Source organism: Ictidomys tridecemlineatus, chromosome 8, assembly GCF_052094955.1.
Source record: "Ictidomys tridecemlineatus isolate mIctTri1 chromosome 8, mIctTri1.hap1, whole genome shotgun sequence".
Classification (NCBI taxonomy): domain Eukaryota; kingdom Metazoa; phylum Chordata; class Mammalia; order Rodentia; family Sciuridae; genus Ictidomys; species Ictidomys tridecemlineatus.
Genome location: NC_135484.1, coordinates 9,759,675 through 9,784,891, shown reverse-complemented (window position 1 = coordinate 9,784,891; position 25,217 = coordinate 9,759,675). Strand labels below are relative to the sequence as shown.

The 25,217-nt window shown below is 43.4% G+C and overlaps 1 protein-coding gene across 9 annotated transcripts in view; it reads left to right on the top strand.

Annotated features, from left to right (window-relative positions):
* The window catches only part of Arid1b (AT-rich interaction domain 1B), a 394,730-nt gene that overhangs the window by 353,252 nt on the left and 16,261 nt on the right, over positions 1 to 25,217 (top strand). For 4 of the 9 annotated variants that reach the window (XM_078018835.1, XM_078018837.1, XM_013356910.4 and 1 more), the window contains 6 exons: positions 6,285 to 6,394; positions 7,129 to 7,287; positions 13,431 to 13,640; positions 16,526 to 16,730; positions 22,289 to 22,427; positions 23,303 to 23,475. In XM_078018835.1, coding sequence (XP_077874961.1) covers positions 6,285 to 6,394; positions 7,129 to 7,287; positions 13,431 to 13,640; positions 16,526 to 16,730; positions 22,289 to 22,427; positions 23,303 to 23,475 — 996 coding nt within the window. The remainder of the gene's footprint in view (positions 1 to 6,284; positions 6,395 to 7,128; positions 7,288 to 13,430; positions 13,641 to 16,525; positions 16,731 to 22,288; positions 22,428 to 23,302; positions 23,476 to 25,217) is intronic. The other 5 variants (XM_078018839.1, XM_021723928.2, XM_078018841.1 and 2 more) reach the window with 3 other exon arrangements.

Below are 25,217 nucleotides of genomic sequence, written 5' to 3'. Positions count from 1 at the left end.
CTCCCAAGGGATACCCTGTCCTACCCTCTCCTAGGCTTCCCAAGTGAAGTTGCCCAACCAGCTTGAGAAGATGGATCCACTGGTGAAAATGGAAATAGTACTACTTTTCAACTTCTGGGAAACTGGCTCAGTCTGTTTGAGACTTAAGGGTTACATCATATTCTGTATAAATTACTGTTTTCATTCTGTGCTTGTATAATATGTGGACATATTCGGCTGTCATTGGTGATTGCTAAGTGCAGACACTAAGTTCTGTCTTTGAGAATTGTTAAAGAGTATTGGTAGATCCCAAAGTAAGATCTTTGCATTTGACAGTGGCAGAGATAAATTTTGAGAATTCATATTCAGGGGAAATGGCTGCAGGGCAGAGCAGGGAGAGTTTGAAGCACCTTTGCACTTGGGGAAACCCCTCTAAATGTGTACTTGGAAGCAGCTGCTTCATAAGTGCTATTTGCAGGTCACCTCCATTGAGAAATTGCCATAAATGTCTAATTACGTTTAGCTCTTTCAGCCCACTTTGTAGTCTCAACAGTTGCATTCTTACAAAATCATGTCTGATTAGTGCATTCAGTATTCTGTCAGTTTGTGGGAAACATCACCAATGGGCTCAAACCATGTATCTCCCATTTCCCAGAATCTGAGGCCTTTGGGTTCCTGGACATCCCAGGCAACAAGTGCTACTTTCCAAATGATGACTTGCTCTGAATTGAGTTGACTGATAGAGACCCTTGCAGCAGGACTTGCTCCTTCAGTTAAGGCAGATCTTGACTTAGGAGCTCTGTGTCCTCCACCACCTTATGACATGTCAAGAAAACACTGTAGCCAGATCCCTGGCTCCCTTGTTTACCTTTTTCCATTTGTGCTGCCTTCTGCCACAGTCCTGTCTTGTCCATCTCAAGGGCCACACACTCCCTGACTGAACTTCTAAGTCACCGATTTCTAGTCTCATTTAATACTGATATTACCCAATTACTTCCCTTTCGAGGCTTGTGAGAGAAGAAAACAGAAACTATGGGTAAAAGTGGAGGTTTTTAAATAATAAAACAGCCTTCCTGATGTCACATATTTCATTTCAGGAAGGTGGTGTTGTACTAGAGACCAAAGGACAACAGCAGGTAGCCTCCCTTCCCCCACCAGCCCTTTCCCTGGTGCCAGAGGACCTGGGTTCTGACAGTCTTGTGTTTTCTCTAACTTCCTGAATTAAAATTCTTGAAGAACATTAAATTACACAAATTTTCGCCTATTATTAGCAATATTCATTTTCCCCTTTTTTCTTTAGACCTCAGAGCCACAAAACTACCCAACTACAACAGATCTGCAGTGCTCTGCCCACAAAGTGTGTATCTCTGAAAAGCAACCAGTTTAATGGGAATTCATAGAGAGGGTGTCTTTCTATTATTAGTATTAAGATAATTTGCTATTTGTTATTTCATACAGAGAAAATCTTTTCAGTGAATGGCCATTTATCCTCACAGTCTTTTGTATGGGTAGCAGTGTATTTTTATTGAATTGTGCATTTTGACATTGAGTTTTTAATAATTTAGACATTTATCCAATTTCAGTCTGCACATTTATATAATTTTATTTCATCCTTTGCTGAATAAGTCAAATGCCATAATGATATAAAGTAATTATTCAGCACATCCGAGGAGTCTTGGCCATTGAGCTTGTGCCGCATGTATGTCCAGTAAACCTACGGAACCCAGTCAGCCCTGGGAAGCCCGCAGTTCAGGGTTACACAGCGGCATAGCTCCTGCTGGGGCTGGAGCTGGGGCTGGGGCTGACGCGGTGCACTTGACTACAGATGGGTCAAAGCGGCCCTTTGTGGTACCTGTCTCTCGTTGGTTTAGGCACACTGAGAGGAGGTCAGTGATGACAACTAAGCCCTTCTTCATCAGAGTGCACTTTGGGAGAAGGTGAAGATAGTTCAGAAGCCAGCCAGGGCTGGTGGTAGATTTCCTGACCTCGGTTTGCAGCCAGAGCAACTGACATTCCAGCATTCTCTTCACTGAGTTCAAACAGTTGTGCTATAGCAGTGTACAGGGCCAAAAAATCCTCCCGTGTAGTGACAGACTATTACAGGCTTCAGTGAACAAGTGATTATTTAAATGGAGCCAGTGTAGGTGTAAATGTGACAACTGTTTCTTCGTGTGGAATACCTGGGAAGCTGGATGGAGAGTCGGGACTTCCCTCTTCAGGGTCTTTCCTGCTTCTGTTCTAACGTAGACTTAAAGATTGGAACTACGTATTATGGGCACAGTTACATTAGATCCTATAGATAGTTGATGAGCAGCCATGAAGCACTGCGCCGAGCCTTCCCCTTGCAGAGCCCTGCTCAAATTCCAGTGGTGAGTCTTTCTGCCAGCTGAGCTTTGGTCGATCCCAGAGGCAGAGCATCATCACTGTCCTGCCAGTGAAAGGCATATCAGCTCTGATAGCCCTTTACAGGGGAAAATGTCAATCACACTACCCAAATTTATGAACCACCTACTTTAAAGATCCTTTAGAATGCTGTTAAAACCACAGATTCCTGAGCTCCCATCAGAATTTCTGGGGGTGGGTCCAGGAATCTTCATTCTTAACAAACTCCTCAGACAATTTTCATGTATGCATGCTAAAGTTTGAGAATTGATTATTTGGAGGTATTTTGCCCAGCAATCACCTGTAGAAAAGCTGCCAGCTTTGTGTACCATTAGCAAAGCTGCCTAGAGTGGGATCTCACAGCTGGACAGCTATCTTCTTGGGATCTGACAGTCTTCCATAGAGGAAGCTTTGGGTCCTTTGCACCCTTACTGGTGGTTGATTATCTAAGTAGTTTAAAGGCATTTTGTTTGCTTGCTTGCTTGCTTTAAGTTGATGGTTTTAGACAAATTGCTGCTTCCCCAGAAAAAGGATGTGATAAGCTATCAAAATCAGACCTCTTAAACTGGGGGGAAGTGTCTGCTGATGTGCCAGGCTGCAGGGGCAGGGCTTTCTTGGAGCATCGGTATGGTTGTGAGGAGAGGTTTGCTGTTCTCCTGGAGCAGCCGTGCACGTCAGGCTTGCTGGGGCTGCTGCATGGGGAGGAGGCACTCATGCAAATTATGGCTTTGTGCCCAGCCTGCACGTTCTCTCTGGCAACCCCCAAGGAAGGCCTCATATCGGGATGTTTGAGGGATTCTCTCTGGGCTTTGCCAATCCAGTGAGAAGGAAAGGCTTCCCCCGAGCTTTGTTCATACCTCTTCTAAGTTATGGTAACAGTATGCTTTATAGTTTGCCACATATTAAAATAGTCATGAACAGATGTATACACATAGATAGGCCCTTTGTGCTATCAAAAACAAGAAATAAAATATTTTGTGGCATATGGTATATTACCATGAAAAGAAAAGAGCTGTGTGTGTTTCTGATCCTGACTTACATCTTCTGGGGGTGACTCAGAAGCCTGCAGGGAGAGAAGGTAAAGGATGACAGGAGGAGGCAGGAATGAGTGTTTAGTTCAGTTTTACTTGTGTCACATGTTCTTTATGTCCTTTTGAATGCATAAAATCCAGGGCAGAATAGCTACCTGAGGACTTTGACCATGCTTGCTTTAAGAAATCATTCTAGCTGTTAAATTTCAAAGGTAGAGCCAGAGGCTAGTGCTTGAACGTACTTAATAACGCTCAGGCAGCGCCTTCTGCAGCGGCCGGTCCCTTGCAGCCCCTCATTGCATCTGAATGTCACATGCTGGATTACTGATGTCAGTGGAGAGAGAACAGTACCCTGATTTAACACATCCTTAGAACAGTGGTGGTCTTTCTTTTCTGGGAAAGGAAAAAAAATAGTGCCCCTGGTGTACATTGCCTGGGGAAGCATATGGCTCATCGCCGTGATTCATTGAGAATTCTGGTAAGAAGTCAAAATAAGCATTTCAACAAAAAGACGAGTAAAAGCCATAAGGAAATGCCTTGTGATCCACTTAGTAAAATAAAATTTACATTGTGAGGCAGGAGTACTAAGTAAAATTAGAACTCTAAATTCTATCCTTATTCATCTTTCAGAATTATAGAACAATGAAATTTTTGACAGATATCTTACTTGCACATTCAAAATGCCCATTTTAAAATGTATAATAGAGAATGAAGAAACTTGAGGAGTTTCAAACCAACATATGCTTATAGTCATGTAAGTCTGGTTTTTAAGTCAGTAATTATCACTAATTATTATAATACATATTAGCCCAGTTCTTTTTGATTCGAAATTGCTTATGTGTACTTTAACACCTTTAATGCATAAAATATGATATTACTATTCCTATTTTCAAAATAATATGCAGACATGACTTAGAAATAGTGTCAACTGTGAGTAAGCTGTCACCAGTGGAGAAGCAGGCCTTAGCAGAAGCCACGTGCCACGGCCTCCTGGCATTCTCTGGAGCCGGGTGCTGTGTTCTTGCTACCCTCATGAGAGACAGAGCAGGGCTGTGCAGCTGTGGTGCACAGGGCCCTCTCCTCACCTTGTGCCGGTTTTTGACCCTTCTGTTCTTCTGGAAGAAGTGTTTTTCAATGTACAGGTTCTTACTTTGTTAGACCCCAGAGATAAAACTGCACGAAATCAGTCCAGCGCTTTGAACAAGGCTGTCTTCCTGGTGTAACATCTCTCAGCTGCTTTTTTGAGGTTTCACACATTCACAAAAATAACAGCATTTTTAGCTGATCCCAATAGATTTTTCTCTGCAGCTGCATCACTTGAAAAAGCTTTTTGTTCTAGTTCTTAAAGTCTAAGTATTGAAAGTAATTTGAAAAAAAAAAAGGAAAAACATCCCAATTATGATTTGTGTGTGTTGTGATGACTTTAAGGGCTGACTGGGCTGCGAATGGGCTTTGAAAAACCAGCCAGTGTATCCATGGTGGAAAATACAGGATTTCAGAGTGCATTATTGAGTGTGCTGATGTAAACTCGTGGGCACGTGGCACGGTAGGCTTTTTTTGGCAGGACCTATGGTCTCAACCTGCAGCGATGCTAACGATATTAGCAAATTAGCACCACGGAGCTTGCCAGCTAATTCACCAGAGCCTGCTCACTCTCTCACTGCTATAATTAAAACTAATTATTTTCTAAAACATAGTAATACATGAATATGTGCAATAATCATTTTGTAGTGGGCAATCTGTGGAGTCTTTTTTAAAGCTGCCACCCCCACCCTTGGCACATGGTGCCCCGTGTGTACAGCCTGGCTGAGCCAGCACTCTCGCCTTTGCAGCATGTGAACCGGGTCCTGCGCATCAGACCTCGGGTTCCTGTGATGCTGACAGGGAGCGTTTTCTGGTTTCCCCTCCTTTATAAGGCTCATGCCCTCTCCCACCCCCTCGCCTCCCCGCCTCACTGTCCTCTCCACACATCTGTTTGATGTCTCACTCGAAGCCCCTCCAGTCAGGGTTGTACAGATGGTTTTCACAGCGGGGTTCTCTGGAAATTCAGCTGTGATTCCCTGGATAGTTATACCAATTCCCTGCTGAATCCTTGTTCTTCCTTTAGAAAGAAATCGAAACCCATCGTTTCAACCTGAAAATGTCCGTTAGTATCTGTGACAAATGTGTGTAAATTAAGTGTTCTCTAGTGAAGCTGTGGTGCCTAGAAGGAGCCCATTGCGTGGGTGGCTTTCCCCCTGCAGTGGTGATCTGAGCTGGCTGAGGACTGGAAGTAGTGTGCCAGGCTGCAGAGACACCCCAGCACCTTGCAAAGAAATGCACAGCCTTCCCTGCAAAAAGTCTTTTCCAATTATTGTTTTTGAAGTCATTTGGCTAATCATCTTCCCTTATTATAGACTAGACCGTTTGCAATAAATAAAAAATTTGAATGAAGCAATAAGAAGTTTCAAATAATTTCACAAACTGTAGATTATTTGAATTGAGGATATCAGAAGTCACTAAGCCCTCTGGCACCCAGGTAATGGATGGATATACATACCTAGTGTTTTCTTCCAACCCCTGATGAGCATGTAAACAGTTGCTTATTTCCATTTGTGGCCTACTCTGTTATAACTAAATAATGTTGATAATAAGTTGGCCTTCGGTGGGGTAGGTCTTCAACATACAGAATGGTTGTCACTTTCCTTTTTTTTTTTTTTTTACAAGAAGGATTGCCAAAATGTGGTGCTATTTCACATTTCAGAATAAGAATGCTCCCGGTTACCATTTCTCTCTTCTTTTCTTCCTTCAAGGGAAATTCAGGTGTCCCATGCCTTACTCAGTAACAGTGCTGGCAGCACAGTCGGACAAATCACATGTATAATCCTGACTCTTTCTCCTGTTTTCGATTAGCATCTATGGGTCTTGCAGATATGATGTCTCCCGGTGAATCCAAACTGCCCGTGCCTCTCAAAGCAGATGGCAAAGAAGAAGGCACTCCACAGCCCGAGAGCAAGTCGAAGGTACTTCCTCCCCTGCACGCGGTGTGGGCGCTGCCTGGCCAAAGCTGCCATGCTGCTACTCTGCCCTGGTGCTGGCTACCCTTTTTGTTCTCTTGGTCTCTTCTCTCCTGCATGCCTTCATTTTGTGCAACATGTTCTAGTCTTTTCTTTCCCCACCCCCTCCATGGTGTGGATCTGAAAGTTACTAGTTCTTACGGCATTAACTCATGTTGGGGGAGGGGGTGGGGACAAGACCCACCTGAGAAATGCTTTGGGGGTGGGGAGAAGTGAGGGATCTTGCCTGGTTTTGATCCTTGCAGCCATTTTCTCTGCCTTCAGTTTGTAGCTTCCTGTTTTGGCCGCCCAGCAACAACAACATACTTAATATTTTGCTTTCCTGCCTTATTTGATAAATAAGGTGAACAGCTTTTTTTTTTTTTTCTTTCTTTCTTTCATAAGGGGTAACCCATGCTTAGCATTCCATGTAAGCTTGAAGTAAGCATGGTGGCTTTGTGGCCTTATCCAGCATCCAGCAAACTTACCAAATCATACTAATTAAGAATGTTGTTTAATACCTTATACATGTGTTTGTGTGTGTGTTTGTATATGTCTTTAAATATATATATAATATATATTATATATATATCTCATATATATAAAAATTAGTCTGTTAAACTGGATGTGCTTTTTGTTATTTTAAATAAAGTTTGCCCTACCTTTGTCATTTTTTTTTTTTTTTTATTCCTCTACCACAGGATAGCTACAGCTCTCAGGGTATTTCTCAGCCCCCAACCCCCGGCAACCTGCCAGTCCCTTCCCCAATGTCCCCCAGCTCTGCTAGCATCTCCTCCTTTCATGGAGATGAGAGCGATAGCATTAGCAGCCCAGGCTGGCCAAAGACTCCATCAAGCCCTGTAAGTGGCTCTGGTTGTTTGTTATTTTTGTTTTTTGGGGTTTTTGGATAATTAATTAATTCTACGTTAATGCTTGCTTGTTGGTTTGTTTTATAAGACTTTTTCTTTATTATTGATCCGTGAAAAGGTTTTCTTTATAAATGATTGCATTTGTAATAAAATGAGTACTGTTTATGTGCATTGTAAAAGTTGGTTTCTGGTAACAGCTGTTTGGTGAAGTGCCCCCGCACAAAACATGCTGGGCCTGAACTCAGGGGGCATTCTCCAAACAAGCTGTTTCTCCATTTACATGGGAACTGATGGCAGCTATGGACTAAGTGATACATTTGGCCCAGCTAAGTCTGTCCTGGGCTGTTCCATCTGAAACATTTCAAAACTGCCTACCTAAATAAATATACAACCTGGGTATGGTGTGGCATAACATCAGCCCTGCTTCATTTTCAAATCATATGTCTGAATTAACAACAAACTTACAGAAATGTTAGTGCATGTGAATTTTTAGATTAATAATGTGTACCTATATTGCAATCAGTTGAGGTTGAAAAATGGTGTTCTGCACAAGACTGCTGATAATCTTGAAATACGTGTGATTTCCATATGATATATAAATAACAAATGGTATTGTATGTATCAGGGAATTCTTTTAGCCTTAATGTACTTAGAGTTGGGCCTACTAAAGAAATTAATTCTGTGTCATTAAAAAAAAAGAGAGTAATGTGCTGTAGTAACCTTTGTTTTACATTCATATAGGGAATCAAAAGATCTTTTTGAAAAATCTTTAACAAGTAATTAGTTGCCAAGAAGGCTTAATTAACAGGCTAATTTTGTAAGGCAAGAATTGAAGAGCACAGCCCAGGAAAAGTGAGTCAGAGGGAAGACCACTCTGGCTATGAGGGATCTGGCAATCTAGTCAAAACCCAGAAGGAGTCTGCTATTGATTATCCGCTCACTGGGTTAAATAGATAGAGCTTGACGGGTTGAAGAGTTGGTCTTTCTAGTAAATGTTTGTGAAATTCACACGGAGCTCTGGTACAACCAGCGTTTTCCTTTTCAGAGGAAGAAAGGGCACTCTGTTCTTGCCTTCCCTGGAGATGTGTTTCCATTGCAACCTGAGATGAGACATGCAATGCTTCCAGGATGTGTGAAGCAGGGCTGAAGAACAGGGAGAGTTGACTCCTTAGTTTTGGTGTCTCTGTTATTTGCTTTGAGTCTCAGAAGGCAGCAACATTGTGTGGGTTTTTTTTCCCATAATCCACCCTGGTTATTTTTCCTTCCTCCCTCCCTCCCTCTCTCTCCCCCTTTCTTTCTTTCTTTCTTCCTTCTTTCCTCTCTTTATATAGGAAACGGCATTTTGGATCAGTAATGCTTTTAAATGAAGAGGTAAAATTCAAATAACGTTCCAAACACACTCGCACATTGGCTCAGAGGAAAAATTTCAGAGGTAGAAAATAATAACCTTTAAAACTTCAGATAATAATTAAGAATAATAATTTACTAAAAGCAGGCTGCAAAGCTGGGTTTGTGGCTCAGTGGCAGAGCACTGCCTAGCAAATGTGTGGCCCTGGGTTCCATCCTCAGCACCACATAGAAATAAATAAATAAAAGGTATTGTTTCTGTCTACAACTAAAAAAAAAAAAAAAAAAAAGACACTACAAACAGACCATGTGTAAATTGTCTCCTTGCTAATCTCAGAATTACAAAGAATGACTGAGGGTGGGTACTGGCTTCTAGCTTACTGGTCAGATTGTCTCCATCCAGGAAGTCTGTAGGAAGAGCTCATCAAAATCCCACTTTCTACTTAAATGTAAGAAAATCAAATAATCCTTGACCCCATTTTCTGTTTCTAATACAATTACACTTGAAATTGTATATTCACTTTTACTAAATATTTTACATTCCTTAGTCTTCTAAATTTTTTTGTTTAAAATCTTACAAGCAAACTTTTGGCTCTGGTGCTAGAGAAGCTGTTTGCTAAAGTGAAAGTTGTTACACTCTTGCTCTATATTGCACAATAGCCACTTTTTTTAATGAGTTGGTAATTCGGGAAGGGGGACCAAAGGAGGGCATCATGAAGGACCACATGTCATTTTCACTATCCAATCACTGCAAATATATGCAATTCAGGAATATTTAACTGCTCTGTCTGAGATACCACTTCAATGTGTGCTTGCAATTGTTCTTAATAATGTCCCTAATAAAGCCCATCTAACAGCAGGACTGAAAGAGGCAAAATAATAAGCCTGCTGTTGCTTTGACAGTGTACTGTGGACCAACATTGTTTTGTTACAAAACATTCTAAAATAAAAATAAACATTTGTCCATACACATGCACATATACATATCACCAAACATATGGTAAAGACTGTGAAAATGTAAATCTGCCTAAAAGGCTTGAGGGAAATGTACTTTTAGGCTTAATTAAAGTATATGCAATGAAAACATTTGTGGCACCATAAGAATGTCTTGCTGTAGTTTTTTAGCAATTTACATTCCCTTTTTTTTGCCTCCACAACAGTTTCAGAACAGTAGGATGTAATTTTTACAGCACTCAAGCAGCATTAGATGCTCCTTGGTGACCTGGAAAAGTTACCTGGTCTTCCTTGAAGGGCCATCGTTTGTCCATTGCTGGGGGCATGGTGAGGGGAGCCTATGGTAAAGACCTTTATCTAGAGGTTTCCTTGTAGTCTTATTAATTTTTTTGTTTTGGTTTTCTTCAGTCCTAGGGAAGGAACCCAGGGCCTTATACATGGTAGGCAAGTTCTCTACCACTGAGCTGCATCCTTAGCCCATGGCTAATGCCTACAGTCAAGAAGAGGTGTGTTGAGCCTGGTTAGTGGCGAGAGCGATAACACATGTGCTCTTTATCTACTGAGCCTTGTTTCTCCTCCTGTCCTTTTTCTATATTCAGACACCCAGATCCTGGCTCTGGTAACAATTTGGCTAGTGAGCAGGCCTTGGGTGTGGAGCTGTGAGATGCTAGCAATGAGCCTAGCCCTTTCAGCCTGCAGTCTTGCTGATTGCATCCACATTTGCTTCACACCTTTCTCATTGAAATCCTGTGGATAGGCTGTTTGAATCGGTTCTTGGTTCTTATTTGAATGCTGCCAGACTTTTCACACTTTTTCCTTCCATTGGAACCTTCATACACAAATGTCTATAAGGACCATCAATATTTTGGCCACTGTGCTAAGTGCTGTGGATTCAACCTAAAGTCTAGTCAAGAGTGCAGTCAGACCAGCAGGCACACGCCAAACAGTTTTACCAACTGTGTACGAAGGACTGCAAAGGAAACATGAAGTGCTGGCAGATTCAAATAGTCCCCGGATTGGTGTCACACAGACGGAGGCCCAACTGTGCGGTGCAGTGTCCTTTGTTATGGTGCCATAAAAGTACTTTGGGGGAAGATCTTAATATTAAAAATAAACCTTTTATCTTTATACATTTTTTCTAATTTTAGGAGAACATATTGAGATAGCACAAGTTAACAAAGAAAGGTGACAAGAGTTAAAATACATATATGCAAACTAAGCAGCTAATCGTATCTCAGGCCCGCTCCAAGTTACAGGCATCACTGCCTTCCGATAGCAGGAGCAACCTGTCTACACCCCAGTGGTGATTAGCCACTCCCCAGTCTCAGTTTAGAGAGGACCAATGGCAGGTGGAGGGGCTGGGGTTGTGCCCCAGTGGTAGAGCACTTGTCTAGCACATGCGAGACACTGAGTTCAATCCTCAGCACCACCCAAATATAAATAAGTAAATAAAATAGAGGTATTATGTCCAACTGCAACTAAAAAAAATTTTTTTTAAACTAAATAGATGGCAAATGGATCTTAAATTTAGGGTAAGGATAAAATTAGTCATTTTAAATTGAAACGATTGCTTTTATTTCTCATATCTTTAATCTCAAACTTTACCTCTCATTTTTTCAAAAGTGACATGAAAGAAGGAAGACGTTTTTTAATTTAACTGATTACAGGAGGTAATACTTTCTTCCTCATTTTCTTATTATTTCAAAACTTCACTTTTGGAAAACACAGGACTTATTTTTTCTAGTGTGTCTCCCCTAAAGAAAAGCAGCTCAGTACTAGCATGTACCTGGCAGCAGCATCCTGCTGATGACACCCATGTCATGCAGTGCAGTCAGTCTGAGAGTCCAGTGTGAGCTGTGTAGACACTTTGTCTTCCACCTCCAATAATCCTGGAGTACAATAGCACAGAAGGAAGGACATATATGTACATAACCTGGATGCATGTGGGCATACATATATATAGATATATAGATATGGATGTATGTTTTAAGTTCTTACCTAAAATAATTTCTTGCCACAAGTGGTGGCATATGCCTATAATTCCAGCAGTTTGGGAGACTGAGGCAGGAGGATTGCAAATTCAAGGTTAGCTTCAGCAACTTAGCGAGACCCTATTTCAAAAATTTTAAAAAAGGACTGCAGATTGGCTCAGTGGTAGCAAGCCAACAGGTTAAATTCCTAGTACCACAAAGTAGCAATGATCATGATAATTTCTAAGTGAGTTGAAGTTTTAACATCAACACCAAAGACAGTTCTCAAAAGCTCACACTATTTTTTATCCTACCATTCTACATTTTAATCTGCATCAACTGCGTCACCCATAATTATATATTTTATGCAAAGATTTTATGCCTCAGTAATTCTAAAGGTGAAGGCTTAATACTGCAGCCAGATGGCTTTGGACAGTGGCATGGCAGACGGGAGCTGCCACTCTAGAGGCTCTGAGGGTTCCGTTCTCAGGCATCATTTTTCAGCGCCTGACTTTTACTAAGGATCATGTCAAGAAATAAGGTGTAACAGCCAAGCACAGTGTCAGTCGTGTTATTGACCACCCCCACACACTGAGTTTCAGCTATATATTTTAAACCATGTTAATGCTAAAAAAATTAAAAAGAAAAAAAACAGGACTGTTTCAAATTGTGACTGTATTGCCAGTGACAGCCTAATAAATACTCAGGAAAGAATGAAATAAATTATTTGTTCCAGGGAAATCTTTTTTTTTCTTTTAATTTTTTTAGTTGTAGATGGACACAATATCCTTCTTTTATTTATTTATTTTTATGTAGTTCTGAGGAGCAAACCCAGTGCCTCACACATGCCAGGCCACAGCCCCGGCCCCCGGGGAAATCTTTATTGAGAACTTAGCAGTGGTTTTACACAGTAACCCTAGCATTACAGATGTTATAAATACATATACATTATTACAAGGATAGAGACAAAAGATAGGAATGTAATAGGGCTGCATAGAACTGAGAGCCACCTGTCCAGATCCACGATCCAGAGGGAAGGTGAACATGTGTTACACATGTGCTGAGGGTGAGGCCCACGTGTGGCTGGAGCAGGAGTTGAGAGCTATTAAAAGAAGAATCTGAGAGCTCGGGCAGTGTTGAGTGGGGAGAGCCGTGAAGAGCTAAGCCCTGGCCCGGCACATGCACCAGCTCAGGGCCAGACTTTGTGTTTCTCAGCAAGTGCCGCTGTCACTCCTCTGAGTGATTCAGGGTTTTCATGAGACACACACTAGCCATTCTTTTATTATTATTATTTCTTTTTTTTTTTTTTTTTTTAGTTGTAGATGGACAGGATACCTTTATTTATTTTTATGTGGTGCTGAGGATCGAACCCAGTGCCTCACAGATGCCAGGCGAGGACTCTGCCACTGAGCCACAGCCCTGGCCCCACACTAGCCATTCTTGGTGTGACAAGGAAAAGTAGGAATAGATTTAGTTTGGGGGCTCTGCAATATAACAGGTAATATTTTTAATTCACTATGATCCTTCTCTGAGCTAGAATCTTTTCTTCAAAAAATGCCATGACACTTCATTGGAATGTTGCCTTCTGGGATTCAACGCTTATAAGTTAAAGCAGGTTTCTGTTCATTTTGGTTTAGTTTTTTAAGTATCTAAAAGGGAAAGTTTGGGCCCTTTAAAGTCAAAGTAAAATCTTAACTAAGAGAATGTGTAGTCTGTGCCTGAACTAGTAGCCTTCATTCCTGACTGTCACGTGATAGCAGTAGTTTTTACTCTCGTCTCTTCTTGTTGGTGGGCTCACAACTGTTTCCTCACCTTCTTCCCTCCACCTCCCTGCCCGTCTCCACATGCTCTCTCTGGCACTAGAAGTCCAGTTCATCCACCACCACTGGGGAGAAGATCACAAAGGTCTACGAGCTGGGGAACGAGCCAGAGAGGAAGCTGTGGGTAGACCGGTATCTGACGTTCATGGAAGAGAGGGGCTCCCCGGTCTCCAGTCTGCCTGCAGTGGGCAAGAAGCCCCTGGACCTGTTCCGGCTCTATGTCTGTGTCAAAGAGATTGGAGGTTTGGCCCAGGTAAGAATGAGGAAATGAATGAGGAGTCATTGCAAGCAGAATCTTACAGAAGCTTTCATTGAATATGTGGACTTGGGGTTTTTTTGTTTGTTTTTCTTTTGGGGGGTACCAGGGATTGAATTCAGAGGCACTCGACCACTAGCCACATCCCCAGCCCTATTTTGTATTTTATTTAGAGACAGGGTCTCACTGAGTTGCTTCACATGTAGCTTTTGCTGCGGCTGGCTTTGAACTCATCATTCTCCTGCCTCAGTCTACCAAGCCACTGCGATTACAGGAGTGCACCACCACACCTGGCTGGAATCAGGTTTTTCTCTCACAAAAGAAATGCTAAACCTGTTGGAAAGTCACCTTCCTGATGGAGAAAGGGGTGGCTCTGCCACAATCCAGTGTGACCTCAGTAGCTCTAGAATTCTCTGGAATCTGCCATGAATTCATATAAACACTTTAGAAATGTTTTGTGAATGACTGAATTAATTATCTGGATCAGATATAAATCACATTCACTGTTTCCCTCTGTCCAGAGCAACTTATCACAGAAATTAAGTCATCCTGGTAAAGCCACGTCCATGACCTCTGGGCAGTGAGGAGGCTGCTGTGTGGTTTGTAGTAGAGCTGGGCTGGAGCGGAACAGGGGAGGCGGCCTGGGTACAGAGCTCCAGGAGGTGCTCATGGTCCTGGTGAGCTACTGCTTAACTCTCAAAATAAGTGTCCCCTAAATCTTATGACCTGGGCACCTACTTGACTCACCCCAGCCCTACCATTTTTTAGTAAGGAGCCTAGTTGGTTGGACATATCCTGTCATAGAAACATGTGAGGGTACTAAATCATGAGCTAGTGTCACACTGTGGCCTTTGTCTTTCTATATGCCCACAAGGTGCAGGGTCAACAGACCCAAAGCATAGATGAGGAGGCCATGTGTCAAGACTGTAATCCCAGCAGCTCAGCTAAGCCAAAAGGATCACAGGCCCAATTTAGGGAAACCCTGTCTCAAAATTAAAAATAAAAAAAGCTGGGGAAGTAGCTTAGTGGTAGAATGCTTCCCTAGCACAGGTAAGGCCCTGGGTTCAATACCTAGTACAGGGGATGGGGTAGAATAGATGAAGAAACTCTAATAACAGGATAAGTACAAGAATATAGTGGCCTAGGGACATTCCCACAGTAGGTAGCAGAGCCAGATCTGTCTGACTCCAAAACATGCCTTTTTGATTCCCCAGTAGTTCTCCACCCCAGCCGTGTATGAAAATCTCCTGGGTCCCACCCCAGACCAGTGAAATAAGACAGCCTCCACTCCTGGTGACCAAGGTGACCAGGTCACTATCCAAGGGCAAGTCTTCATTCATAATTGTCACTGAGGGTGTGCTGTGTCTCATGCTACCACTTTGGGGGACACAGAGGGGACTTTTGTTCTTGGCCTTCCCACTGGACACCCTTTCACCTGGACACCTGACTAAGGCCTATGACAGAAACTGTTAAAGCTTTTTCCAAGACTCTGCATCATCGGATACGAGTTATGTGACACAGACCCATGTGAGTGATGGTCCTCAGAGAGAGTGATCCAGATACCTTTTCCCTCCACCTTCTCCCACTCCCCACGTTCCTACACCTAGACTTTTTCCAACAGAGACTTCAGAATCACCAAGACCATCAAACTGGTATCATATAGCAGTTGTCGGGCTACCTTATTGTGACTCTCTCAGCAGTGCATACCCAGATTGGATCTGCAGACAAGAATCTTTGCTAGCTTACTAATGAGAGGGTTACTCACATGTAGCTGGGGACAGCTGCACCCATGCACTGACCAGCTCAAACTCACCCACTCAGGCTGCCTCAAACAGCATGCTGACCGGTTTTGTGGCAGCCACAGGCCTGCTGTTTGCAGCCTTGTGTTAAGTAGCAGAAGAGGCTTTTCCCTTAGCATTCCACACTTGGTTTATTCTGCGTCATTCAGTACTAGATGCATGGACGTAAAGAGCCCTGTAAGAAAGGTGGACTCTAGAAATTCAACATTTCATGAAAAGCTGCTGTCTCCTTGACCCTTCAGCGCTACTTAGCACAGCAGACACCAAAGGCACATCCTGCTCCAAGTCATTTGTAGATCTCCACGTTTCACTGTGTGTCTGACCTTTCATAACCTGCTCCCAGGAGGGAATGAGGTGAAAGAGTGCCCCGAATCTTTATGTTGCACTTCAGGGCCTCCTTGTCGTCTTGCCCTGTCCCTGCACTTGTCCCCGTCCCTTCTGCAGTGGAGGTGTCTCCAGCCTGAGTGGGCTCATCCTGGGCAGTACTTACAAATGTAGGCCCCCACCCATGCCCTCAGCCAGGGAGCCACGGCACCACAACGTGTTTTTAAATTGGGGGCATTTGGTGGCAAGGACTCACCGCCTTTGCATTGGTGCTGCTTCTGCCCATACCACAAGAATCCTCCAGTGAGAGGGCAGTGGACAGATGGGCATGGCCAGAGTTACGGTCTCAGTTTGGGAACTACTGGCTGTTGGAGAAAAGCACACTTAAATTGAAAAACTGTGCTATTACTTTTAAAGCCATTCTTTGATGCCCTTTTTGCTTAATTGGCCATGGGGTGGGATAGGTGTGAGCAGGAGTACCCTTCACTGGAGGGCCCTGTGCGAGGCCTCAGGAGCTGGAGCCAGTAGAAGGCCTCTGTGAGCGTGCCTTTATGTCGCTATCAGCAGGTTGCTTAATGGCTTCATAACTGTGAACGCTGTCTGCGCTGCGAGTGGGAGTAATGAGCATTAGTTAAAAGAGGCAAATGAAAAAAAGTCAACCAAGACATTAAGTGCTTTTTTTGTCTCCTGGCTTTAAACAAGCCACTTTGCTGCAAACCAGTGATCCTGCTGTTTCTTCTCTTTTTCTTTTTCTGCTAGGTTAATAAAAACAAGAAGTGGCGTGAGCTGGCAACCAACCTAAATGTTGGCACTTCAAGCAGTGCAGCGAGCTCCCTGAAAAAGCAGTATATCCAGTACCTGTTTGCTTTCGAGTGCAAGATCGAGCGAGGGGAGGAGCCCCCACCTGAAGTCTTCAGCACCGGGGACACGAAGAAGCAGCCCAAACTCCAGCCGCCATCTCCTGGTAGGTGGCAGCGCTACAGCTGGCAGAGGGAAGCCCAGGGTGCTAGAGGCCAGAACTGGAGGCTGCACAGCTGTGGGGACAGGGAGAGAGGAGAGGAGGGGCCTTCCAGACCTTTGAGAGGAAGTGGTGTCTCCTTTTGTTTTATTGTTTAATTGGACCCACTGGCAGTGCTTAGGAAAGTGAGCGTAAGATTTGGGGTGTTGCCCTCAGTGGTCGGCACTTGAAAGGCCTCACTCTTTTGCTTTTACCTAATTTAGTCAAAATGGACTTTGCAATTCTGAGCTATATGTCTTTATTTCTTATACAAGAATTTTTAAATACGCCACATAACTGCATAAAATAAATATCACATTCACCTGTTCCGAAATTTAGCCCTGCTGCACCATGTCACCTGTAGGTATAACAACTGGCTAGTGTCAACCCTTCCTCTTCCCAGGGTTCAGGTTTGTATATTAGCAAAATGAAATTCGTACTTGGTTTCTGATGTCCCCTACCCAGCAGGTTCTCACTTTGCAGGAATCCCGTGAACCACCATCAATATCCGTCCATCCCTGCTTCTGAAAGGGGTTGAGTGGTGAGCTTAGACGGAGTCCAGAGTCAGGACCCTGCATACGTGTGGCTCTCCAGGCAGACAGAGTGCCTATGCCTGCCTCTCCAGCCCCTGGGAGAGCCTGCCCTTCTTTGCAGCTCTCCCACTGGCCTTCATTCTCCCACTTAGGATTCAGATTTGAAGTTACTGAGTCTCTTATTCTGATAGTAAATGCAGTACTTGAGACAGGAAGAAGCTGGCAGCATGCTCTGCTCTAGGTGACCTTCCCACCCGAGAAAATCCCACCAATTCTGTTTTTGGCCACTCGTCATTACAGAGGACATTTCCAAGCCCAGTGACTTTCAGCAGTGACTTTGCTGTGCTGTTCCCTGTCCCTACACAGGAGACAGAGGCTACACACACTGCTGGTGTAAGCACAGCCTGCTCTGAGCAGAGCTGTCGCTCTGTTCTGGTTGTATACAGTGGGCCAGGAGCTTTCAGCATGCTCATCACTTTGCCTTCCTATCAGTCCTGGCTCTGGATGCTGTTAGATACCCCTGAGAAAGCAAAGGCAGGAAGAAGCTAAGTTCCTCACAGCCACGCAGCAGGGCCACAGGAGGTCAGATTTGGGGTGTTTGACTCTAGCTCATTCACTGAACCCACCAAATGCCTCAGCTTGTATGACAGTGTCTTTGTAGCAGATAAATGGTTGATACCTAGAAGGCAGAGAAGGGAGTTGTTCCCTTTTGATGATTGCCTCCAGCTGCTGTCTGGATGGCAAAGCTGGTATCTAAGGTTGCCAGTCAAGCCGCTCACATAAACACTTTTCAGCCTGGAGTACACTTGTAGAAAACACACCTAGATTTAGACCTGTAGGTTCCAAGTATAAGGAGGAATCCTCCTCTCTGACCCCACCTTAAAAATCCTGAGCCTTTGTCACTTAGGGTGTTTCTGAAAAACTGGGAAATCTAACTTTTTAAATTGCGTATTACATTGATTTCACAGAATGAAAGAAGCTTGCCACAAACAGCTTTGAAACTATTTTTCCAAAATAAAAACTCAGTGGGGTGCAGGGAACAAAGTGGTGATGTCTGCAAAGATCCAAGGGAAGCAGCACGTCCCCGAACAGTCTGTGCTTGTGGGGATTGCTCTCCCGGCATGCCTCAGCCCAGCACTGAAGCCCCACCAAAGTCCATCCTCCAGAAAGCAGAGGCCTGTTCTAACCGCTGGCTCTTTCCTTCCCCTTTTCTAAAACTGCTGCCTTTAGGATGGCATTACATTTGAGTTACACAAAAGAGGTTAGATTGTGCATGCACCCTTTGGATCAGATGGAGCTGGGGTCCTGCCTGTGACACAGGAGGCAGTGAAAACAGAGCTTCCTGGCCTTCATTGTGAAGTCAGTGGCCAGCCAGGAGAGCACCGTGCTGAGTTCTGTGGACCCCACAAAGACTGGCCAGAGGGTAGTGAGCAGTGGTGTCCTCACATCCGAAGTCAGACCTTGCATCAGTTGTCCATGCACCCGTCTGGTGGCCTGTCTGGGCCTAATGCCACCACTAAGGAGAGTATCTCTGAAACATTTGTATTGCCAAAGAAGGAAATTAAAAATCTTCCTAACTATTCTCCATGTCAGTATCTCATAAAAGATGATTCCATGATCTTTAATCTAATTTTCAGCAAAAAAAAAAAAAAAAAAGTGTTCTTTGAAGTCATTAAGAACACAATTATAGGGCTGGGGTTGTGGCTCAGTGGTAGAGCATTTGCCTAGCATGCGTGAGGCACTGGGTTTGATTCTCAGCACCCCATACAAATAAATAAAATAAAAGTCCATCAAATATTTTAATATATTTTTTTAAAATACTTTTTAAAAAACCCACAATTATACAGGATGCAGTAGCGCCACCTGTAATCTTAGAGGCTCAGGAAGCTGAGGCAGGAGGATCACAAGTTCACAACCAGCCTCAACAACTTGGCAAACCCTAAGCAACTCAGACCTTATCTCTAAATAAAATATAAAAAAGGGCTGGGGATGTGGTTCAGTGGGTAAGCCCCATTTGGTTCAATGCCCAGTACCAAAAAAAGAAGAACATGATTCCAGTTTATTCCTATCAGCACATCCAGGTAAACTAAACTAAATGATTCCCAAGAAACATTCTAGATTTTTGTCCAAATAGTCTCTGAACCAAATGAAAAAGCTAAATCACAGCCATACGCCTGTAATCCCAGCGTCTGGGGAGGCTGAGACAGGAGGATCACAAATTTAGAGCCAGCCTCAGCAGTTTAACAAGGCCTTAAGCAAATCAATGAGATCCTGCCTCTAAATAGAAACATACAAAAGGGCTGGGGATGTGGCTCAATGGTGGAGTGCCCCCGGGTTTAATCCCCAGTACCAAGAAAAAGAAATGAAAAGAAAAAGCTAAATCACTTGGCTGAATCCTAAGAGCATTGCATTGGTACAGCTTTGATTTGATGTGGCTTCTGTGGCTCAAGATATCCGTATAGTCGGTCACTGGAGGCATGACCTCTTCGCCTCTGGGGCTACATTGCATAGGCACACCAGACACCCAGGTGTGCCCACATGAACCTGGACAAGGCCTTGGGCTGTGGTCTGCATCTCTAAAGGCACCAAGGGGTCTCCATTACTGAACCTATAGAGTATCGCAGAGCCGTTCGGACATCAGCCAGGCACCGGAACCACCAACCAGTGGCCCCAGCAGGCCAGAGGGCGGAGGGAGCTGAAGGGCTCCATGGAGAACCAGGCACGGAAGCTCTACATTCAATTAGTAAGGCTGTAACCAAAAACCCATCCATCTTTGCTGGCAGGTGGCTGACTGAATTTCTATTATTAGTTGACAGGTGATGTCACAAAACCTGTCACGGATCCAACTAGGGAATCCTCAGTGGAAGATAAATGAGAAAGGGGCTGGGGTATAAACAAAGGTGCCCTCTGGTTGACCTCCAGTCACCAGACCTGGGACACATCAGCTGCTGTTCTCCTCACCCTCCTCCCCACGTCCCTCCCACCAGAACTAGGGCACCGGTTCCGTGCTGTGTAAATTATCTTCCCAGCTAGGAGCCTGGCTGTTCTGTGTGAAGCTGTGAATGTACTTAACCTTCAGTAACCTTTCCATTGTTTACTTTAGAGTATACATTTGTAGCTTCTGGCAAAAGGTAGGGATGTCCTAGAGAGCCAGCCCTGCCTCCTCCTAAAGGAGCTACTTTTTTCCCCCCGAAAGGAAAGGGGAAACCCTGGCAAGAGAGAATTTTTCCTTTTTTTTTTTTTTCCTGATTTTATTAGCTGTAAATGTGAGTATTTGTACATAAGGGTCATTCTGTAATCACAGCTTGTGCGCCTGGTTTCAGGAAGGCCGTGGGGAGCCTGCTTGCTTTAAGGAGCAGGCGGTTTCTCATCTGCAGCCCTGGGGGCGGCCGGTCTGCAGGACTGCCCTCGTGTATTTGTAAGCCTGCCTTACCCTTTTATTATTATGACCTACCTGCTCAATATGCATTTCTCCGTTTGGCCAAAATTTTATTTGTAAGCAGTCATTATTTTTTTTCCTCAAAATGCCTGTGTTAGGGGCTAGGGTTGTAACTTAGCGGTCCAGTGTGCACCTAGTGCGTGTGAGGCCCTGGGTTCGAGCCTCAGCACCACATAAAAATAAACAAAATAAATCCCCGTGTTAGTAGAGATAGTCTTCCTGCATGTCCGAGAAATCTCGAGTCTCTGAGTGCCAGGCATGCAGGGTGGATAGCACATAGAGCACAGCCTGTGACCAGTCAAACCAAGGGCCAGGGCCAGGCAGTTGTAATCTGGCCAGAAGGTCTGTGCTTAGAGAGAGGCTTTCTAACAAGAAAATCATCTACTCGTTCCCATTTCTGCCTCCTTCACAGTGTGCCCTGTAATCTGGGTACTTGTTTCACCTCCGTTTTCTCTGCAGGGACATGTGAATAATGCTAATCATAGTGAGCCCTGAGTTTTATTGGAAAGAAAGCAGAAACAGTAACAGCAAATGTTGTCCTTTCCAGTCAGCTCCACCCTGCCTGCCCTCGGTTCCAGTTGTGAACGCCCTGATTGTGAACTCCGTGAGGACAGGGCTGTCGCCTGCCTGTCGGTTTGCTACACTCTGTACCCAGGTGTAGAAGAGACCTGGAGTTCAGTAGGCACCTCACCTGTGCCCAGTCAATATGTGGAACCAATGTCTGCCGACATCCAGCATGTTAAGGACCATGATGCCCAATATAGCTGGAGCCTTTAAAGTAAAATCTCAGAACTTCAGCAGCAACATTAAAGAACTCCAAACCAGAATAACTTGTGTTTTTTCATGATGAATCTGATTTTATAACTCCAAAAACAACTGAGTTGTTAAGGGCTGTGCTTAGACACCCAGGTGTTGAGAAGGTGTTAAAATAACAGAAGGCTCATTGATACTTTGTATCATTCCTTATTTCTTTTCCTGCTAAAAATTTCTCATTCCCCAAGACTAATAACTGTTTTCTAATTTTTTTTCTAACGTAGCACAATAGTGTGCCAATTGTTGTACTAAAAATTTTATCCTGTTTTTCTTTATTTACATTTAGACTAGATAGATAACACTGGAATAAACATTGCTCTGCCTAAAGCCTTCTTTTTATTATTTTCTTGGGATAAATGCTTAGGAAAGCAATTACCCAGTCAAAAGGTATAAATGTTTTATGACTCAAAAATGAAGTATATGCCCACATATTTTACTCAAAAATAATCTTACCAAGGATCAGTATAATTTTCACTATAAACAATGTGAAGCAACTAATTTTACTGACTTGTTTTCAGTGGATATTGGTACTGTTTCTTTTTATTTTCCTTTTTTTATTGGTACATTATAACTATACATAATAGAGGATTTGTTGTTACATATCCATACATGTACATTATTGATACTATTTCAATCAATGTGCCTTATTTTAAATTGTTTCTTTTATGTACATAAAAAGCAAAAGCCAGCCACTTAGCAACCTTTGCTTTCTTTCTCCATTTTCCCTTGCCCACCGCCAGCTAACTCAGGATCTTTGCAAGGCCCACAGACCCCCCAGTCAACTGGCAGCAATTCCATGGCAGAGGTTCCAGGCGACCTGAAGCCACCCACCCCAGCCTCCACTCCTCATGGACAGATGACCCCAATGCAAGGCGGAAGGTATGTTCAGAGAACTATGACCCATCCAGAGTCAGATTTATCTTTTGATTTTTCAGGAGCAAACTTCACCAAATGAAGACATAGTATTTCTAGTGAGTTTTTAGATGTTGATTATTATTAGCTTTGTTCATGTAATTTATTTTGGATGGTTTTTGCATTGGTAAGTTTCAAGATTGATTTATTAACTCCTACTATTATCATTAAGCTTTCACTTTTTGTTTTCTTTCCACTTTTTTTGTTGATACATTATAGTCGTACATAGTAGTGGGATTTGTTGTTACGTATTCATACATGCACATAATGGCAACATAATTTGGCCAGTATCACTCCCCAGCACTTCACCCCTCCCTGCATACCTCCCATCCCAGTCTCTCTCCTTTACTGATTTCCCTTTAATTTACATGAGATCCCCTCCAATTTTCTTTCCCTTTTTCTTCTCCAGCTTCTACATATTAGAAAAAAATTTCACCCTTGGCCTTCTAAGTTTGGTTTATTTCACCAGTGGTCTCTAGTTCCATCCATTTTCCTGCAGATGACATAAATTCATTTTTCTTTGTGGTTGAATAAAACTCCATTGTGTACATATACCACATTTTACATATACCACATTTTCCCTATCTAAATTCATCCATTGATGGACACCTAGGCTGGTTCCATAGTTCAGCTATAAACATGGGTATGCATATATCACTGTAGTAAGAGGACTTGCATCAACTTGTAAGTGTTCCTTTTTCACTACATCCTTGCCAGCATTTATTATTATTTGTGTTTTTGATGGCTGCCATTCTGACTGGTGTGAGATGAAATCTCAGAGTAGTTTTGATTCGCATTTGCCTGTGCCTGATTTTAAGCTTTCATTGTTTGCATCTCTTCAGAAGCAGTACAATCAGTGTGCACGACCCCTTCTCCGACGTGAGTGATTCATCATTCCCAAAACGGAACTCCATGACTCCAAACGCCCCATACCAGCAGGGCATGAGCATGCCAGACATGATGGGCAGAATGCCCTATGAACCCAACAAGGACCCCTTTGGTGGAATGAGAAAAGGTACATGCAGAGGGGCCTCTGTCCATACGCAGGCCTAAGGACACTCTTCGCACTGCTCTTCCATTGCCAACTTACCTGTCCATTCAGAACAGGTGGAAGCGCGTGCTCTCTGGGTTTGGCGGCCCCAGCTTTCCCACCCTTCTGTTTGTGGGAACATGTTAAGCATCTTAGTGCCTTATTTTCCTCATCTAGAAATTGGGAAAGTAATAGGACCTGCCTCAGAGGCGTCATGAGGGTTAATTGAGTTCCCGCACATAAGCCTGTGGAGGAATAAGGGGCGCCTGTAAGCAAGTACGGTCAGTACTACCTAGCAGTGTGGTGCTGTTCTGTTAGTTTGAGCCAGGCACAGTGCTAGGTGCTAGGTAGGATAAATCATGCATAGCCCTACCCTCCAGGAACTGACACTCCTAAGAGGGGGGAGATTAGGCCTCAAATGGCTTATAAGATCATGATTGATAGAAGAAAGGGGAAAAAAGGAAGAAAGGATAGCAAGAGGTTGGGGCGATGAAAGGGAGGGAAAGCTACTGAGATTGTGTGGTTCTGAGGGCTCTGAGATGTCAGATATCTGAGGACAAGGAAGGAGCCCCCTCAGGACGTTGCTGGGCATATTTGTAGAGGGGGCAGCTGCCTGGGGCGTAGTGAATGTGGGCAGGTTGAGGCATCCAGGTCAGACAGGGACAGGCCCTCCGCCTTCATGGCAGATGGATAGATTTAGTTCTTTGCCATGTGAGGGGTGTGGGAAGTGACATGATTAGATTTTTTTGGTAAAAGTAAATTATACATAAATATCTGATCATCTCATGGTGCATGTATTGAGAGAAGTTGAGTGGAGTCAGAAGTCTGTTGGGAGGGTGGGGTTGAGAACCAAAGGCTGGTGGCTGGAGGCACTGGGAGAGGAACAGGACAGTGAGGGAAATCCAGCATCACTGTGACTGTGTCCAGGTGGTGAAGAGTGGCGGTGTGTGCAGGGTGTGACTTTGGAATCCTGAGCACAGGGACAGTCTGTATCTGTGGGACTGAGAGTCGGAGAGCGGGAGGGTTGGGCGAACCCCTGGAGGAGGCCAGGAGTGCTGGGTGGGTTCCTCCCAGGCTGCGTCCACATAAAGTCCTGGCTCTCCCCCAGCATGTCAGCCCCAAGCAGAAAACCTGGAAGTTTGCTTTTTGTCATCCTTCCAAGTACAGCTGGGTCCTGTGAAATTAAGACATGATGCAAACATGAGTGAAAAAATTTCAGAAATAGTGAATGATATTTTTATGGAAGCACTTAACTCTGGGATCCCTTAATAAGGAAATCTGTGCTGTTATATTGTCTAAATAGAGAGAAACAAAAACCTTGAAGCTTTATGTTTATGGTTTTCACAAGTATTATGGAAACTGCACTGAATAGGGATAGGCTGTAAAAAAAATCTATTTCCTGTGGATTTCTATTTATCTGTTTTAATTTGGGATTAAAGTACAAATTTTTTTAGTATTGAACTAGTGAAAGGAAAAATGAAGAATCCCCAAAATTCAAATATTGGGTATATACCATTAAACAACTGAGATTTATAATATTTCATGTATGATATTTCAGAAAACATAAAGCAAAGATAATCTCTACTTTTTCCTTTCAAAGGTTTCAGGGCTACTTATTCCAAGTAAACATTTTGCAGACCATACAATAATCTGTAGGCTCAGAAATTCAAAAGCTTGGTGCATGTTAAAGGTAGATATTTTTCATAGTGATACTAAAGGCTAGATAT